We start from the raw sequence: 18,401 nt of genomic DNA on the forward strand, positions 1-18,401 counted from the left end.
CCTGCCCTACTGGACAGCTGCCTATCCTTCTTCCGGCCACAGCCTCAGTTAGGGGCTCCCTAAAGTCCCAGGAACTCTTAAACTAGGCTCAGGGATTTCTCAGGGTCCCTCATGGGATAGATTTCAGTTTCTATTTCCTCCTCTTAGAGCTCTGGGCTCACCTGGCACTGCCCACACCTGTGAGATCACCTGGCTCAGCAGCGGGCCCCACCCACTCATTGCCTTTTGAAATTGCAGTTTCCATCTGCACATTACACACATCAGCCACGACTGCTCATTTAGCGTGGTTAAAAAGTGGAACCATGCAGCAGGGGAAGCAGTCGCAGGTGGGCCATGGCTGCAGCATGGTTCCTGGTGATGGTGGCCTCGGGCCTGGGCTTGGCCACAGCAGGTCCTGTCCCCACCTCCAAGCCTCACTCAACAGGGAGGGGCTGTGACATTGGCAAGTTCGAATATCTGCCACCAACGGAGTGGAAGGCCTTCAAGAAAGCCAAGGATGCCTTGGTGAGTACCTATGGGTTTTCTTTTTCTTAATGGAGGTATAACTGACATACAAGGTTATATTAATTTGAGGTGTACAACATAATGATTTGATAATTGTATATGTTGCTAAATAATCATCACAATGCCTAGTTAACATCCATCACTGTACATAGCTACAGAATATTTGTTCTTGTCATGAGAACTTTTGCAGGGGCTTAAAGCTAACCCTCTTGTTAAATTCCCTTATTAATGCTAATAGTTTGCCATAGATTGTTTTAGTTTCCCCCACATAAAGATTTAAATGCAAATACCTATTTCATTCTTCCTTTCCACTCTTTGTACCTGTTATTTATCTTACCTTATTAAACTGACTATAAGTCCAAAGTGTGTTGAATCTAAGTGTTAGTAGTGAACTTCTTTGTTTTATTCCCAAACTGAGGGAGGACAGTGTTATTTTGCTATCCCATTCATCTGGAGATGGGCACCTAGGTTGCTTCCATTTCCTGGTTATTAGAAGTAATGCTAAGATGACCATGGGGGTGCATACGTCTTTTCAAACTAGTGTTTTGGTTTTCTTCAGATAAGTACCAGAAATGGAATTGCTGGACTGTATGGCAGCTTTATTTTTAAGTAATTGAGGAAACCACATACTGTTTTCCACACTGGCTGCACTAATTTACAATTCCACCAACAGCGCACTAGGGTTCCCTTTTCTCCACATCCTCACCAGGACTTGTTGTTTGTTAACTTACTGATGATAGCCATTCTGGCATGTGTGTGGTGACATCTCACTGTGGTTTTAATTTGCATTTTCCTGATAATTGTTGATGTTGAGCATCTTTTCATATGTCTGTTGGCCATTTTTATGACATCTTTAGAGAAAGGTCTATTCAGCCCTGACCAGTGTGGCTCAGTTGGTTAGGTGTTGTCCTTGATAGCACAGTGTCACTTGCTCAATTCCCAGTCAGGACACATTCTGCATTGTATGTTGGGTCTCCAGTCAGGGCAAGTGCAGTAGGCGACTGATCAATGTTTCTCTCTCACATTGGTGTTTCTCCCCCTCTCTCTAAAAATAAATAAATAAAATATTTTTTTAAAAAAAGAAATGTTTATTTAGTTCCTCTGACCATTTTTTAACTGGTTGGTTTTCGGTGAGGGGGGGGGCGTGTTTTAAAGTTGTATGAGTTTCTTATATATTTTGGATCTTAACCCCTATTGGATATATCATTTGTAAATATCTTCTCACTTTCAGTAGATTGTCTTTTCATTCTGTTGATGGTTTCCTTTGCTGTGCAAAACTCTTTAGTTTGGTGTAGTCCCACTTATTTTCTTCTTTAGTTGCCCTTGCCCAACAGAGATATATCCAAAAACATATTGCTACCACCAATGTCAAAGAGTTTACTGTTTGTGCTTCTTCTAGAAGTTATGCTTCAGGTCCTCTGTGCAAACCTTTAATTCATTGTGATTTTTTTATATGGTATAAGGAAGTAGTCTAAGTTCTTTTATTTTGCCTATATCTGTCCATTTTTCCTAACACCACTTATTGAAGAGACTGTCTTTCTTTTTAATATATTTTATTGATTATGCTATTACAGTTGTCCCATTTCCCCCCTTCTCTCCCCTCCCCCCGTACCCCCCTCCCACCCACATTTCCCCCTTTTAGTTCATGTCCATGTGTCATGCTTATGAGTTCTTTAGCTTCTACATTTCCCGTACTATTCTTGCCCTCCCCCTATCTATTTTCAACCTACATTCTATGCTACTTATTCTCTATACCTTTTCCCCCTCTCTCCTCCTCCCACCCCCCCTGCTGCTAACCCTCCATGTGCCCTCCATTTCTGTGGTTCTGTTCCTGTTCTAATTGTTTACTTAGTTTCTTTTGGTTTTGCTTTAGGTGTGGTTGTTAATATTTGTGAGTTTGCTGTTCTTTTACTGTACATGTCTTTTCTTTATCTTCTTTTCTTAGATAAGTCCCTTTAGCATTTCATAAAATAAGGGCTTGGTGATGATGAACTCCTTTAGTTTGACCTTATCTGAGAAGCACTGTATCTGCCCTTCCATTCTAAATGAGAGCTTTGCTGGACAGAGCAATCTGGGATGTAAGTCCTTGTCTTTCATGACTTGGAATATTTCTTTCCAGCCCCTTCTTGCCTGTAAGGTTTCTTTGGAGAAATCAGCTGACAGTCTGATGGAAACTCCTTTGTAGGTGACTGTCCCTTTATCTCTTGCTGCTTCTAGGATTCTCTCCTTCATTTTTACCTTGGCTAATGTAATTATGATGTGCCTTGGTGTGTTTCTTCTTGGGTCCAATTTCTTTGGGGCTCTCTGAGCTTCTTGGATTTCTTGGAAGACTGTTCCCTTTGCCAGACTGGGGAAGTTCTCCTTTATTATTTGTTCAAATACGTGCTCAATTTTTTGCTTTTTCCCTTCCGATTCTGGTACCCCTATAATTCGGATATTGGAACGTTTAAAGGTGTCTTGGATGCTCTTAATCTTTTCCTCGATTTTTTGAATTCTTATTTCATCATGCTTTCCTGCCTGGTTGATTCCATCTTCCTTCTGGTCCACTGTATTGTTTTGAGACTCAGATTCCTTCCTTTCACTATTGGCTCTCCTCCGAATATCTTCCTGCATCTCTTTTATGGTAACCTGCATCCTTTCATCTAATTTGCGCCCAAAGTCAACCAATTCCGTGAACTTTCTGATCACCAGTGTTTTGAACTGCGCATCTGATAGATTGGCTATTTCTTGGTCACTCAAAAGGATGAGTCCTGGGGGACTGATCTGCTCTGTTGAAAACATATTTTTCCCTGTCTCTCCTTTTTTTTTTTCCCGGTCTGGTTGCTCTTGTTACGGTGGGGGGCGGAGCCTTAGGTGTTCACCGGGGCTGGGCACCCCAGTCGCTAGATTGTGACGTTATATGTGGGGGTGGGCGGGAGCGGGAGCGGGGATGGGAGAAAACAATGGCGATAGTTCCGTTCTCCTGGACTCAGACCCTTCTCTGGGCTCCCCAGCTGCGAGTTCTGCCCTGGCCCACAATCACTACCCCTCTGGGCCTTCCAGCTGCAGCTTGCATACTCAGGGATCAGGGGTTCTTGCGCCCCGGATGGCTGTCGCGCCGATTTCGCACCAAACTTTCCCCGACCTCCAAGCGCCGCCAACCGGAGCCAGCCCCGAGCCCACCCGGCTCGTCTTCTCCTACCAGTCCAGATGAACGCGTCTACTTCAACTTCTTGGCTGCCCGACTTCCATTCAGATAAATCCTCTGCCGGATCTGGGCGTTATTCTGTCTGTAAATTATTGTTGTAAATTATTGTTGTTCTAATCTTGGTTGTGCGAGGAGGTATGGTGCATCCACCTATTCCTCCATCTTGCCGGAAGTGAAGAGACTGTCTTTACCCCATTGTATATTCTTCCCTCCTTTGTCATGGAATTACTTACCATGCGAGTGAGGATTTATTTCTGGGCTCTGTATTCTATACTGTTGATCTATAATAAAGACATTTAACAATATTAATCCTTTCCATCTCTGAGCATGGCATATTCTTCTATTTACTTGTATCCTCAATCATTTCTCCAATACCTTACAGTTTTCAATATACAGGCAGGTCTTCTATCTCTTTGGTTAAATTTAATCCTGGGTATTTTTGGCTTTTCTAAAAAGAGATTTTATTTATTTATATTTAGAGAGAAGGGAAGGGAGGGAGAAAGAGAGGAAAAGAAACATCAATGTTTGGTTGCCTCTCCCATGCACCCTACTGGGGACCTGGCCTGCAACACAGGCATGTGTACTGACTGGGATTTAAACCAGCTTTGGTTCCCAGGCTGGCACTCAGTCCACTGAACCGCACCAGTCAGGGTTTATTTTATTACTTTTGATGCAGTTGTAAGTGGGATTGTTTACTTAATTACTTTTTCTGATCATTCATTATTAATGTATAGAAACACAGCGAATTTCTGTCTTTATTGCAACTTTATGAAATTCATTTATTAGTTCTAATAGTTTTTTGGTGGATTCTTTAGGGTTTTCTATATATAGTATTATGTCATCTGCAAATAATGAAAGTTTTACTTCTTCCTTTCTGATTTGGATGTCTTTTCTTTCTTTCTTTCTTTTAATTTTTTTTTCTTGTCTGTTTGCTGTGGCTAGGGCTTCAAATACTATGTTGAATAGAAGTGGTGTTAATGGGCATCCTGGTCTTGTTCCTGAGTTTGGCAGAAAAGCTTTCAGCTTTTCGCCATTGTGAATGGTATTGGCTGTAGGTTTATCGTGTATAGCCTTTATTTTATTAAGATATTTCTTCTATATCCACTTTGTAATAGATTTTATCATAAAAGGATGATATGATGGTTGGATTTTGTGATATGCTTTTTATGCATCTATTGAGATGATCATATGGTTTTTATCCTTCTTTTTGTAACTGTGATGTATCACCTTGATTGAATTACAGGTGTTGAACCATGCTTGTATTCCTGAGATAAATTCAACTTGGTCGTGGTGTATGATCCTTTTTTTAAGTATATTTTATTGCCCTGGTTGGTGTAGCTCAGTAGATTGAGCACAGGCCTTCAACCAAAAGGTCTCTGTTTTGATTTCCAGTCAGGGCACATGCCTGGGTTGCAGGTCAGGTCACCAGCAGGGGGCATGTGAGATGCAACCACATATTGATGTTTCTTTCTCCCTCTCCTTCCCTTACCCTCTCCCTAAAAAAATATAAATAAATAAAAATGAAAAAACATAAAAAATAAAGTGTATTGATTATGCTATTAGAATTGTCCCATTTTTCTCTCCCCTTTATTCTGCTCCACCCTGAGCCCACATTTCCACCAGCATTTCCTCCCCTTATTTCATGTCCATGGGTCATACATATGTTTTTTGGCTTCTCCATTTCCTATACTATTCTTAACCTCCCCCTCTCTATTTTGTATCTAACAATTATGCTTCTTATTCTCTGTACCTTTTCCCCATTCTCTCCCTGCTCCCTCCCCAATGATAACTCTCCATGTGATCTCCATTTCTGTGATTCTGTTCCTGTTCTAGTTGTTTGCTTAGTTTGTTTGTTTTTTTTCAAAGACTTATTTATTTATTTTCAGATAGAGGGGAAGAGAAGGAGGCAGAGAGGGAGAGAAACATTAATGTGTGGTTGCTTCTTGCACGCCCCCCTACTCGAGAGCTGGCCAGCCATCCAGGCATGTACCCTGACTAGGAATCCAACCAGCAACCATTTGCTTCGCAGGCCCACGCTTAAACCACTGAACTACACAAGCCAGGGCTGCTTAGTTTATTTTTGTTTCTGCTTTTTTTTTTTAGGTTCAATTGTTGATAGTTGTGAGTTTGTTATCATTTTACTGTTCATAATTTTGATCTTTTTCTTAGAGAAGTTCCTTTAACATTTCATATAATAAGGGCTTGGAGATAATGAACTCCTTTAACTTGACCTTATCTGAGAAGCACTTTATCTGCCCTTCCATTCTAAATGATAACTTTGCTGGATAGAGTAATCTTGGATAGAGGTCCCTGCTTTTCATGATTTGGAATACTTCTTTCCAGCCCCTTCTTGCCTGCAATGTTGCTTTTGAGAAATCAGCTGATAGTCTTATGGGAACTCCTTTGTAGGTAACTGTCTCCTTTACTCTAGCTGCTTTTGAAATTCTCTCCTTATCTTTAATCTTGGCTAATGTAATTATGATGTGCCTTGGTGTGTTCCTCCTTGGGTCCAACTTCTTTGGGACTCTCTGAGATTCTGGACTTCCTGGAAGTCTATTTTCTTTGCCAGATTGGGAAAGATCTCCTTCATTATGTTTCCAAATGTTTTCAATTTTTCATTCTTCCTCTTTTCCTTATGGCACCCCTACAATTCAGATGTTGGAACATTTAAAGTTGTTCCAGAGGTTCCCAAGCCTCTCCTCATTTTTTCAAATTCTTATTTCTTCATTCTGTTCTGGTTGAATGCTTCTTCCTTTTTTCTCCTCCAAACCGCTGACTTGAATCCTGGTTTTCTCCCCATCACTGTTGGTTCCCTGTATATTTTGCTTTATTTCACTTTGCATAGTCTTTACTTCTGCTTCTATTTTGTGACCATACTCAACCACTTCTGTGAGCATCCTGATTACCAGTGTTTTGAACTGTGCATCTGATAGTTTGGCTATCTCTTCATCACTCAGTTCTATTTTTGAAGCTTTGATCAGTTCTTTCATTTGATCCATATTTTTTTTTGTTTCAGTACCCTGTTATGTAGTAAGGAGCAGAGCCTTAGGTATTTGCCAGGCAGGGGCGACTTGCTTTGCTGTGTTGTGGCACTATATGTGGGGGAAGGGTCTGAGAGGGAACAATGCCACTTGATTGGCTCCCTGCCAGCTTTCAGTCATTTCCTCCACTACCCACAAGCAAATTGGGCCCTTCAGGCGCTGATTCCCAGATAGGTGAGTTTGTGTATGTTCTAGGACCCTGTGGGTCTCTCTAATAAACTCTCCTGTGAAGCTGGGAGTTTTTCCTGCAACAGCATCCCTCACAGGTTTTTACAGCCAGAGGTTTTGAGGCTTTCTTTTCCCACACTGGAACCCTGGATTGGGTGATCTGTCTCACTCCCCAGTTGTTCCTCATGGTTTATTTGCACACAAATGTAGGACCACCTGATCTACCAGCCGCCGCCTTGCTGGGGGGGTCCTCTCTGCCCAGGCTGCCAGTTTCTGCCCCTCCTACTAGTCTGAATGAATGTTTCTTCGTTAACTCCTTGGTTGTCAGATTTCCATACAGTTAGATTTTCTGGAAGTTCTGGTTGTTTTTTGTTTTTAAATTTGTCGTTGTCCTTCTTTTGGTCGTGTAAGGAGGCAAAGTGTATCTATCTATGCCTCTATCTTGGCCAGAAGTCCTGATCTTTTTAATGTGTAGTTGAATCCAGTTTGCTAATATTTTGTTGAGGACATTTGTATCTATGTTCATCAAGAATATTGGTCTGTGGTTTTTTTGTTTGGTAACATCTTTGTGTAATTTTGGTATCAAGGTAATGCTGGCCTCATAGAATAAATTCAGAAGTTTTCCTTCCTCTTTAATTTTTTTTGAAATAGTTTTAAAAGTGTAGGTATTAGTTCTACTTGAAACATTTGGTTGAATTCACCTGTAAAGAGTCTGTTTCCAGAGTTTCATTTGCTGGAAGATATTTTATTACTGCTTTAATTTTATTGCTAAGTTTAATTTTATTGTTTAGTTAAGAAACTAATCAGTTTCTTAGATTTTGTATTTCTTCCTGGTTCAGTCTTGGGAGGTTACATCCTTGGGAGGTTACTTGGAGAAGTGTATCTACCTCTTCTGAATTGTCAAACTTGTTGGCATAGAACAGTTCATGATATTCTTTTTTAAAAACAAATATGTTTATAGAGAGGGAAAGGGAAGCAGAAAGAAAAAGAGAGAAAAATATCAAAACTGCTTCTTGCATGGCCCTTACTGGGGACTGGGCCTATAACCCAGTCATGTGCCCTGACTGGGAATCGAACTAGTGACTCTTTGGTTTGCAGGCCAGTACTCAATCCATTGAGCCACACCAACCAGGGCAGTTTGTAATATTCTTTAATGGCTCTTTTTATGTTCTGGTATCAGTTACAAATTCTTGCTTTCTATTTATGATTTTATTTGTTTGGATTCTTTTTTCTTGTTGAGTTTGACTGAAGGCTTACCAATTTTGCTCATCTTTTCAAGAAACCACCTCTTAATTTCATTGGTTTTTACTATTGTATTTTAGTTTTATTTATTTCTACTGTGATCTTCCTTCCTTCTGTTTAGTTTGGCTTTTGTTTATTCTTTTTCTCATTTGTTTAAGTGTAAAGTTATGTTGTTTATTTGGGATTTTTCTCATTACTCAAAACTGCTTTTGCAACATCTCATGAATTTTGAAAAGTTATTTTTTCATTTTCACTTGTCTCAAGGCAGTTTTTGATTTCCTGTTTTATTTCCTCTTTGATATTGTTTGTTTAGTAGCATATTATTTAATCTCTATTTGTGTTTTATCCAACTTTTTCATGTAGTTGATTTCTAGTTTCATGCCATTGTGGTTGAAAAAGATGCTTGATATGATTTCTTTTCATTTTTATTAAATTTTTTAAGGTAACATTAGTTAAAAATTATATAGGTTTCAGGTGTACAACACAATCTTCTGTATATTGTGTTGTGTGTTCACCGCTCAAAGTCAGGTCTCCTTGCATCACTATGTACCCACACATTACCCTCTTCTGTCTCTGTCACCTCCCTTTCTTAATATGATTTCAATTTTTTTTATTTTATTGAGGTTTGTTTTGTGGCCTAATATGTGATCTACCCTGGTTAATGTTCCATATGCACTTGAAAGAAAGATGTGTGTTTAGCAGGTTTTGGATGAAATGTTTTGTAACTGTCTGCTAAGTCTATCTGATCTAATATGACATTTAAGACTATTACTTTCTTATTAATTTTCTGTCTGTATGATGATCTACCCATTGCTGTGAGTGGGTTGATAAAATCCCCTACTATTATTATATAACTGTGAATTTCTTCCTTTATGTTTATTAATATTCACTTCATATGTTTAAGGTGCTCCTATGTTGGGTACATAGATATTTATGATTGTTATATCCTCTTCTTGGATTTACTCTTTTATATTTAGGTAATGTTCTTCTTTGTCTTTTAAAATTTTTTTAAGTCTATTTTGTCTGATATTTTTAACCAACCTTTCTTTTCATCTATATTTACATGGAATGTCTTTTTCCATGCCTCCACTTTCAACCCAACATGTCTTTTAATTTGAAATGAGTTTATCGTAAGCTTCATATACATAGGTCATGTTTTGAATCCATTCAGCCACCCTATGTCTTTTTATTAGAGCATTAATCCATTTAATTTAAAGTAATTATTGATAAGTATACACTTATTGCCATTTTGTTAATTGTTTTGTAGCTCCTCTCTGTTTCTTTCTTCTCTGGACCTCTTCCTTTGTGGTTTGTGGTTTTTCTTAGTGTTTTTTGTTGTTGTTTTTGGGGAGTGGTCATTTCTCTTTTTTTTTATGTATCTTTTGTAAGTTTTGGCTTGTGGTTACCACGAAGTTTATAGATATCATTCCATATCTATAGCAGTCTATTTTATCCTCCCCTGTGGACATTTTTTAGAGCTTTTAGAGAGGAAGAAGGGAAAGGGAGAGAGAAACATCAATGTGAGAGAGAAACATTGATATGTTGACTTCTCATACAAGCTCTTACTGGGGATCTAACCGACAACCTGGCTATGTACCCAGGCTGATAATTGAACCCACGACCTTTCAGTCTACAAAACAAGGCTCCAACCAACTAAGCCACACAGGCTAGGGCTATAGTAGTCTATATTAAGCTGATAGGTATTAAGTTCGAATATATTCTAAAAGGATTACATTTTTATTCACTCCCCCATGAATTATGTTTTTGATGTCATATTTTAGATCTCTTTGTGTAACTCTAATTATTATAGTTTGAGTTGAGTTTTGTACTTTGGTCTTTTTACCATCATAGCAACTTTTTAAATGTCTGATTCACTGTATTTATTAAATATTTGGCTATACCAGTGAGGTATTATTCTTTCTCATATTTTCATATTTCTGGTTATGGCCTTCTTTCTGCTTAAAGGAGACTCTTTAATATTTCTTGTATAGCTGGGTTAATAGTGATTAACTCATTTAGTTCTTGCTTTTCCAGGAAACTTTTTATCTCTCCTTCAATTCTGAATTATAGCTTTGCCAACTAAATTACTCAAAATTATGGATTTCTTTCTTTCAGCACTTGAAAGATGTCTTACCACTTCCTTCTGGCCTATAAAGGTGCTGCTGATGAATCAGCTGATAGCATTATGGTGGTTTCTTTGTATGTAACTGGTTGTTTTCCTCTTGCTGACTTCCAAAAATGTCTATTTATGTTTAACTTTGCCATTTTAATTACAATACGCCTTGTCGTGGATATCTGTGGTTTCATCTTGTTTATAACTCTCTGTGCTTCCTGGACCTGAATGTCTGTTTTCTTATCAAGTTAGAAAATTTTTCAGCCATTATTTCTTCAAAGTTTGTCTCTTTCTCTCTTTCTTCTCCTTTTGGAATACCTATAATATCAATATGAGCTTGATGTTCTCCCAGAAGTCTAAAACAATTTTCATTATTTTTTAAATCTTTTTTCTTATCTTATTGCTTTTCTAGTTTGTTGATTTCCAGTAGTCTGATCTTCCAGGTCACTAATCCATTATTCTGCATTAGCTAATCTGCTGCTGATTTCTTCTAGCATATTTTCCATTTTGCTTATGTTATCCTTCAGCTCTTTTTGGTTCTGTATTCTACTTTCTTACTCTTTGTTGAAGCTCTCCCTAAGTTCCTCTACTCCACTCTCAAATTGGTGAGCATCCTTATAACCATTTCTTCCCATTTTTTTTTTCAGGCAAATTATTTATCTCCATTTTTCTCAAGGCTTTTTTTAAGGGGTTGTTCTTCTTGTTCCTTTATTTGAAAGACATTCTTCTGTCTCTTCATTTCATTACAGTTTTTATTTTTATGAGAATTAGACAAAATAATTATTCTCCCAGTCTTGAAAAAAATGTCTAAAAAAGACCTTGGCATAGGCTGTCTCTGCAGGGTGGTTTAAGCAGACCAGATGGAGCCAAGCAGACACCTATGGCATCCAGGGAGCTAGCCTACTGAGATGGAGCTGTTCCAGATAGGGAGGACAGGTGCATGTAGTAATGCTCTGTTGATCCTGCTTGCCCACTTTGTTTGGAGGAAATAGGCTCCATGCCATGTTCCCTGGAACATGGAGCAGTGAGCCTGCAGGCAGGACAGAGAATCCAAATGGAGTTCCCACCTGCCCTATCAGGATGGAGAGGAACATAACCCATGGTGCTCACTGGCACCTCCAATTCTGGAGAGTTCCCACTGATCCCAGAGAGCTCCCAGTTTCCCAGCCTTCTCTACTCAGTCTCTTTCTCTAGTTTGTTGTTCAGAAGCTCTTCAGTCAGCCATCAGTTGTGTGTCAGGAGTAACTGCTCTCTATATAGGTGTGTATTTCAATGTGGCCCCAGGAAGGGGAGAGCTGAGCATCTTCCTAAACTGCCACTAATTGGACCTGTGAGCCCCTATGGTTGTAGACTAGGCTCTAACCCTTCTGCTTCGGCCAAGCTGCAGCCCTGCTACTGTGGGCTAACCTCTGTCCTCCTGCTGTGGTGTAGCCTCTAGCTTTTCAGCTATGACTGATCACTATTTTTTCTGCTGTTGACCAAATTCAAGTTCTGCTAGGCCTTCATCCTTGCTGCTATGGTCCAGCCTCCTACTGTGTTGTGCTCTAACCTCTGCTCTTGCTCTCTAGGAAAACTCACTGGAAAATCCAGAGCTGCAGTTCCTGCCTCTTCCCCAGATCCTGGACACTGACACAACTACATGTGAGTTGTGTAACTGAGGTGCCTTTACCCTCTTCCTGCCTCCTTAAGTGGCCCCTCACCTCCTGGATCTCACCTGTTCTTCCCTCTCTCTTGTCTCTCCTTGCATGTCCCTCCAAAAGTGTTCCCCTGGCTCTGTTCCTCCCTTGGGTCCCTTTTATCATCTTTTTGCCTGTTCCTCACACCTCTGCTCTTACCCAGTTTCTTCTCATTTCTATCTTCCTTTCTCTCCCAGGTCTTTGCCCCTTGCTCTGCCCAGTTTGTCACTGTTGACTCTCAGTAGTGATTCCCTGTTCCCTTCTCACCTGGTCTCCTTGCCACTGACTCCCACCTATCCCACTCATCATCTTTCTTCCCCTGATCTCTTCCCAGCCTACACTCCTCCTTCATCTGCCCTTCTTACCTATGTATCTAATTGCCCCCTCCCACCTGCCTCCCTAACCTGTTCTCTTCTAATCTGTCCCCATCCCTTGTCCCTCAAACCTCTGTGACCCCCATGGGTCATCTTTCACTTGTCCCCATTTCACTTTTTCATCTGTCCCCTAACCTATCTTCTCCCCTGTTTTTGTGTCCTACCTGTATTGTTTTAATCTACATCCTTCTTTATGTATTCCCTATCACCTGACCCACCACTTGTACCCCTCACATGTGCCTTTAGCACTTGCCCTCCTTCCCTGTACTCCCTACCTGAGCCTTCTTGCTTCCTTTTTCACCTTTACACTTTACCTGCCCCCTCATCTGTACTTTCTCACTCCAGGTGTGGGAGCACCCTGTGGCCTTGGAGGCTGAGCTGGCCTTAACAGTGGGGGTCCTGGAGACTGTGGCTGACTCATCCCTAGAGGACATCCTGGACCAGCCCCTTCACACACTGCACTGTATCCTCTCTGAGGTCCAGGCCTGTGTGAGTGCTCGGGGACCCAGGCCATGTCTGTGGTGTATGCCCCCAACTGTCCCAGGCCCTGGTCACATGACACCCTCCTCTGCCCACAGGTTTCAGCTCTGCCCACCTCAGGCTCTAGGCCCCTCCTCCAGCACTGGCTGAACCAGCTCCAGAGAACCCCAAAGAAGGTAAGTTATTGGAGTAGAGGATGGATGCCTGGGATCTGGGTAAGGGAAGGGGCTGATGCTTGGGCAATGGGAACCATGTTCTCATTTCTCTCTCACAGGTGTCCCAAGAGTGCCTTGAAGCCACTGTCACATTCAACCTCTTCCGCCTCCTCAAACAGGACTTGAATTATATCACCAGGGGAGGAGATCTGTGCATCTGGGAGCCCAAAGCTTATTTATGCACTAAGCCCCACCCCTGTCTTAAGTTATTTCCGTTCATCCCTTATTTATGGAGATGTAGCCCTGATTCACATTCAAAAGAAATATTTATTTTTCTACTTTTATACAATATGTTCAAGTAAACTATAAGGAATTGGAACTTCCATGATTAATGAATCCTTGAGTATGTGTGTGGCTATGTGCCTATACTGAGTGCAGATGTCTATGTGGTACAGGTGAAATTAGTGACTAGTTGTGTATATTTGTGTGTGACGGACTTCTGGGACTGTGTGTATATGTACCCAAGTGAGTGTCTCCATGAACCTAGTCTAACTGAAGGTGCATAATGGCATATTTATGCCCACATCTGTGCAAAAGTGTGTGTATATGCACAGGTTTATATATCTCTCTGTCTCTTCCTGATTGTAAACTGAATATCTCTCTTTTCCATATGGACCTAGGACAGATAAAGGTCTATACCAATCAGGTTGTTTTACATATAATAAGAATCAAAACCCAAACTCAAATAGGTAGAACAAAAATGAGTTTATTATCACACATAAAATGTCAGTTGGAAGGGAAGTTCTAAGATTCCTTCATTCATTCACTCAATAATGTCATTGGGACACCAGGTTCTTTCCATTTCTTTTGACTGATTCTTGTCCTGGTTACCTCATGGTCTCAAGATGGCAGCCACAGATCCAGCTGCCACATATATACAACATCCTCCAAGTAATAACAGAATACCCCAAACAATGAAGTAAAACAAGAACCATCTTATTATGCTCACTGATTCTATGGGTCATGAATTTGGACAGGGGCCAGTATGGAGAGCTGGCCTCTCTTCACAAAGTTTGATTCTTCACACAGTTCCTAGCAAAGAAAACCTTTCAGAGAAACTCCCTGTTGGGTGTACATCCTTGTCTCATTGGCTAGAATTTAGTCATATGCCCAAGCCTAACCCAGTCACATGCCCAAGCCTAACCCAGTCACTGGCAAGGAAGATGTAATTACAAAGACAGTGTTAGATTAATCAAGACCCCCCTCTGAGGCTAGGGGAAATGTGTCCCAGGGAGAGTGAGCGCCTAAACAAATTTTAGAGTTCCGTCAGCAGGGAAAAGGTGAGAGATGGACCTAGGAAGCAGCCTAAAGTGGCACATGGAGGTTCCAAGGTGATGAATCTCTTGTGGGAGTGAATCCAGTGGGCCCCCAACGGGAGCACTGTTTCTGTTGTTAAAATACTGAAGTGCTTTCATAACAGTTGTCAAATAGCTATTTCCCCAACCCCCCTAGGCAAACCTGCCCACCCCTTGAAGCCCCTTCACCTCCCCATGATTCAGAAATGAGAGAATTATTACCTGGTGCGGGGGGGCTGGGGAGGTGTCCCATGATCTGCTCCTATATGCAGCAAGTGTGTGCTCTAACCACAGTGTAGTTGTTAAATAGTTTGCTGGCATCTCCAGCTCATGCACAGTATGTGTCGTGGTTTTTGAAAACTGGCCACCAAGTCTTCGACACTCATTCCTTCAAAATGTAGACTCAATGCTCTCCTTTCATTGAACCTGAACTTGTGACTTCTTCATTCAATAGAGTGCAGTGGAAGTCAAGTCATGTGATTTCCATCAGCAAGTCTACCTAGCATTCTCAGAACACACATTCTCACACTGCCCCTCTTGGAACCCCACCCACATGCTGCAAGAAACCCAAACCACAGGGAGAGGCCACATGAGCACACTCTGGTTGGCAATCACAGCTGAACTCAGCTTCGCGGTCATCCCAGCTCGGTGACCAGACACGTGGGTGTAGAAGTGTCCGTGATCCCAGCCATCTCCACTGTGCCATGATCAAGTTCCTGACCACAGAATCTGGGAGCATAGTAAAGTAATTTTTGTTTTATGCCACTAGGTTTGGATTTTTATGAGGCAATAGATAATTGCAAAACTGTGACAGCCACCAGCCCATCACAATCCCTCATGAGGTGTATCACAAGAAATTTATTACCAAGCGTAACACATAGAAGTTTCTAAATGGTTGAACATTACAGGGGTTTCAAAATCATCCCCATAATTCTATAACTGTCACTCCTTTGCATTCTCATGTTTTCTCAATTAGGGGATAAAGGTTGGAGTACGGCCATACACTAGAAATGACATACAATTCCACAGCCACTCCCATTGCAGTATATGGATTGTAGGTGTCAGAACCCCAGTTTGGTTGTGAGCAGCAAGGTGCCCAGCCCAGGGCATAAAATTATTCCCTCTCCCTCAACACCTGCTTCCCACCCAGACTCCCTTGTAGTTTGGAGTGGTCTTAGGATTAAACAGTTTTGTAATTGAGTTAATGTATATAAAGAGTAAAACAATTTTTGAAACAGGTTAAGCCTCATATATGTTTTTATTGCTGTTACTCTTATTATTTTAGACTTTATTTCTTCCTGACACAAAGAAAACTTTCACTTGTTCCCTTCCTTCCTACTAAGTTCTTTGGTATGAGGATGTGAGGCCTACAGCTCTGGTGACCATTTTATGACCACAAGGCAACAAGCCTAGAATCTGACTCTATCCTTCTCAGGAAGGTAGAACAGAAGGGTAGAAAATGGGTCCTTGGTGATGTCAATAAGCCATTACCCCAAACCTCCAAACCCCCTAATTCCAGAATTCTTATTAAATAAGATAACCAAATGTTTTCAGTCATGTTAATTAGGTTTTTTGTTTGCAGCCAAGTGAATCCTCACAAATCCACCTTTGCATGCCCAGCACAGAATCCAGAAAAGGTAGTCAGTTAATACACAACAAAAAAAATTATGAGTCTGCCTTGCCTGGTGGGCTCAGTGGATTGAGTGCTGGCCTGTGAACCTAAGGGTCGCCAGTTCAATTCCCAGTCAAGCACATATGCCTGGGTTGTTCACCAGGTCCCTCCTCGCAGGGCAGGCAGGGAGGGGGGTGCGCAGGAGAAACAACCACACATTGATGTTTCTTTGCCTCTCTCCCTCTTTCTCTAAAAATAAATGAATAAATAAATAAAAACATTTACACACATTTTTGACTCACATGATATGTCTGACTTCGGGCAAATGACCCCCTTCAACATGACTCCTGTAATGGAAATGAGATTGCAAATCTCTATGTGGAGAAGCAAAGGTCTAGCAAAGAAATTCTGAACTGTATATATTTTGGGTTTTCCTGCCCCACATCCATTTCTCCTGCTAAAGCCCCCTCTCCCAATCCTTCATTTGGTCAGACACAGACTCAGGTCTCCTCAGCCAGAGCACTCCATGGCAGATCACAGTGGCAAGCCTTCCCAGGCCCTCCCTCATGACCTTGCATCAGCTGTTTCCCCTGCTTGGAACATGCCCTGCCACTCTCCACCACCACCATGTCCTTACCTGGCTGATTTCCACTCATCCCCTAAGTCTCAGCTAATATCCCCTCCTCTTCCAAACACCCTTCTGAGTGGTCCACTGGGATTTCTATTACTCTTATAAGCCCAACAAACTTTCCCATCTGACTTTGCTGGTGAGTTTTAGGATCAACTATATGAAATTGTCAATAATTTGCCATTTCTGGCCTACAAAACTGGCAATTCCATATGGTTCAACCAATTTTTACTTCAGCCACCCCCATTCCCCAGACCCCTAACCCAGACACCTGAATACCGAGGGGTAAACCAACTGCTACCTGGCCAATCAAAGCATTGCATTCCCTCAGATGCCACAACCAGTGCAAGGGTGGCTGGCCTGTGACACTCATTGGACCAATCCGAGCCCTTCCCTGGGATTTTTTTTTTTTAATTTAGACTGGAGATTTTGCCATTTTCCCACTGGACTATGGTGCTGGAAGGATTGGGTCTGTGCCTGCAAATAAATGTCCATTTTCCCAACACATGCAGTTGAACAGATAATATGCGCTGAGGCAGTGAAATGAGTAGGAGTGTCTTGGGGGGTTGAGTCTGAGGTCCAGTCTCTAAGGCCAAGTGCCTTGTAGCTTTACCCTAAATCGTCACCTTCCTACCTATATGAGCCAACAAATGCCTGCTTTTTATGTTTCTTCTGTTAAGCTATGTTCTGTCACTTGCTATGAAAAGGCTCTAACACATGTCCCTGACCCTGCAGGCGGGGTCAGGCAGCTCCCCTGGGCTTGCACAGTCTCCTTTTCTTCTCCCATCACGGCTATTTTGTCATCTGTCTGTCCAGGAGTGCTGGGACTGGGTCCGTCTCGGTCAGTGCCGCACCCACAGTGCCGGGCACAGACCACATGCTCAAACACTCCTCCTGGAACATACCATGCCGCCTCTCACTGGTGTACCTGTGCCTCGGGTTTAAAGCTCTTAATTTTGAAGGAACAAACACACCATTGGTGCTGATTCTCTGTTAAATGAAGGAGCTGAGGTTACAAGAGGAGGAAGGTGGTGGGGGTCCTCCAAAGGGCTAAACCAGGGACTGTGTGGCTCCCAAATATGTCAATAAATGGGTGTCATGTTCTGGGATGGCAGGTCCTGATTTTGTTTTGAAGGCAGGTGCACCCCACTCCAAAGCTGGGGTTTCCACCAAAATCAGACCACATGTGCTCACTGCTCACACACTTCGTTGTCTTCCCATAGCTCTGAGAATAAAATCTCCACTCTTTATTTTCTTTCTCTTTTTCCTGTGGTGCCCACTTTCCCTAAAATCTTGACTCTTGATCACAGACCACGAGGTTCTGCACAATCTGCTCCCTGCTCACCTCTCCCACCTACTCTCCCCCCTCCCACCTGCTCTCCCCCCCCCCACTCCAGTCCAGACACACTGCCTCCAACACACCGAGCACAGTCCTGTCTCACAGCCTTCGCACGCGCTATTTCCATCACCAGGAATGCCGTCCCCTGGCTCTTCCCACAGTGGATTTCTTCAGCTCCAACATCACTTTTGGACCCGCCCCCACTAATCTAAAGTAGGCCCCTCAGTCATCCTGTCCCATCAGCCTGTTTTCACTCCTTCATTCATTTCATGGCACTGACTTACCACCAGACACTCATTACATATTTATTGGCTTCTTTACTGTGTCCCCCCAAGAGGCAGGGTTTCCTCTTTTGTCTGTTTTGTTCAGTGTGGTATCCCCTGTGCAGGGCTAGGTACATAGTACCTGCTCAATAAAGCTTTCTCAGGTGACTCAGAGACAATATAGTCAGATGACTAGGTGTGCAGAATTTGGAGGCAGTAAACTTTCTAGTCACAGCTCTGCCATTCACTGGCTGTATGATCTGG

The 18,401-nt window shown here is 41.9% G+C and overlaps 1 protein-coding gene across 1 annotated transcript; it reads left to right on the forward strand.

Annotated features, from left to right (window-relative positions):
• Positions 1 to 333: 333 nt before the first annotated feature.
• LOC114511308 (interferon lambda-1-like) lies at positions 334 to 18,091 on the forward strand. Its single transcript, XM_028529999.1, is given in 7 exon segments — positions 334 to 504; positions 11,824 to 11,841; positions 11,843 to 11,896; positions 12,651 to 12,794; positions 12,884 to 12,961; positions 13,060 to 13,170; positions 17,933 to 18,091. Coding segments are annotated over 7 exon segments (735 nt in total).
• The last annotated feature ends 310 nt before the right edge of the window (positions 18,092 to 18,401 follow it).

The sequence above is a fragment of the Phyllostomus discolor genome, chromosome 12 (assembly GCF_004126475.2).
Source record: "Phyllostomus discolor isolate MPI-MPIP mPhyDis1 chromosome 12, mPhyDis1.pri.v3, whole genome shotgun sequence".
Taxonomy (NCBI): domain Eukaryota; kingdom Metazoa; phylum Chordata; class Mammalia; order Chiroptera; family Phyllostomidae; genus Phyllostomus; species Phyllostomus discolor.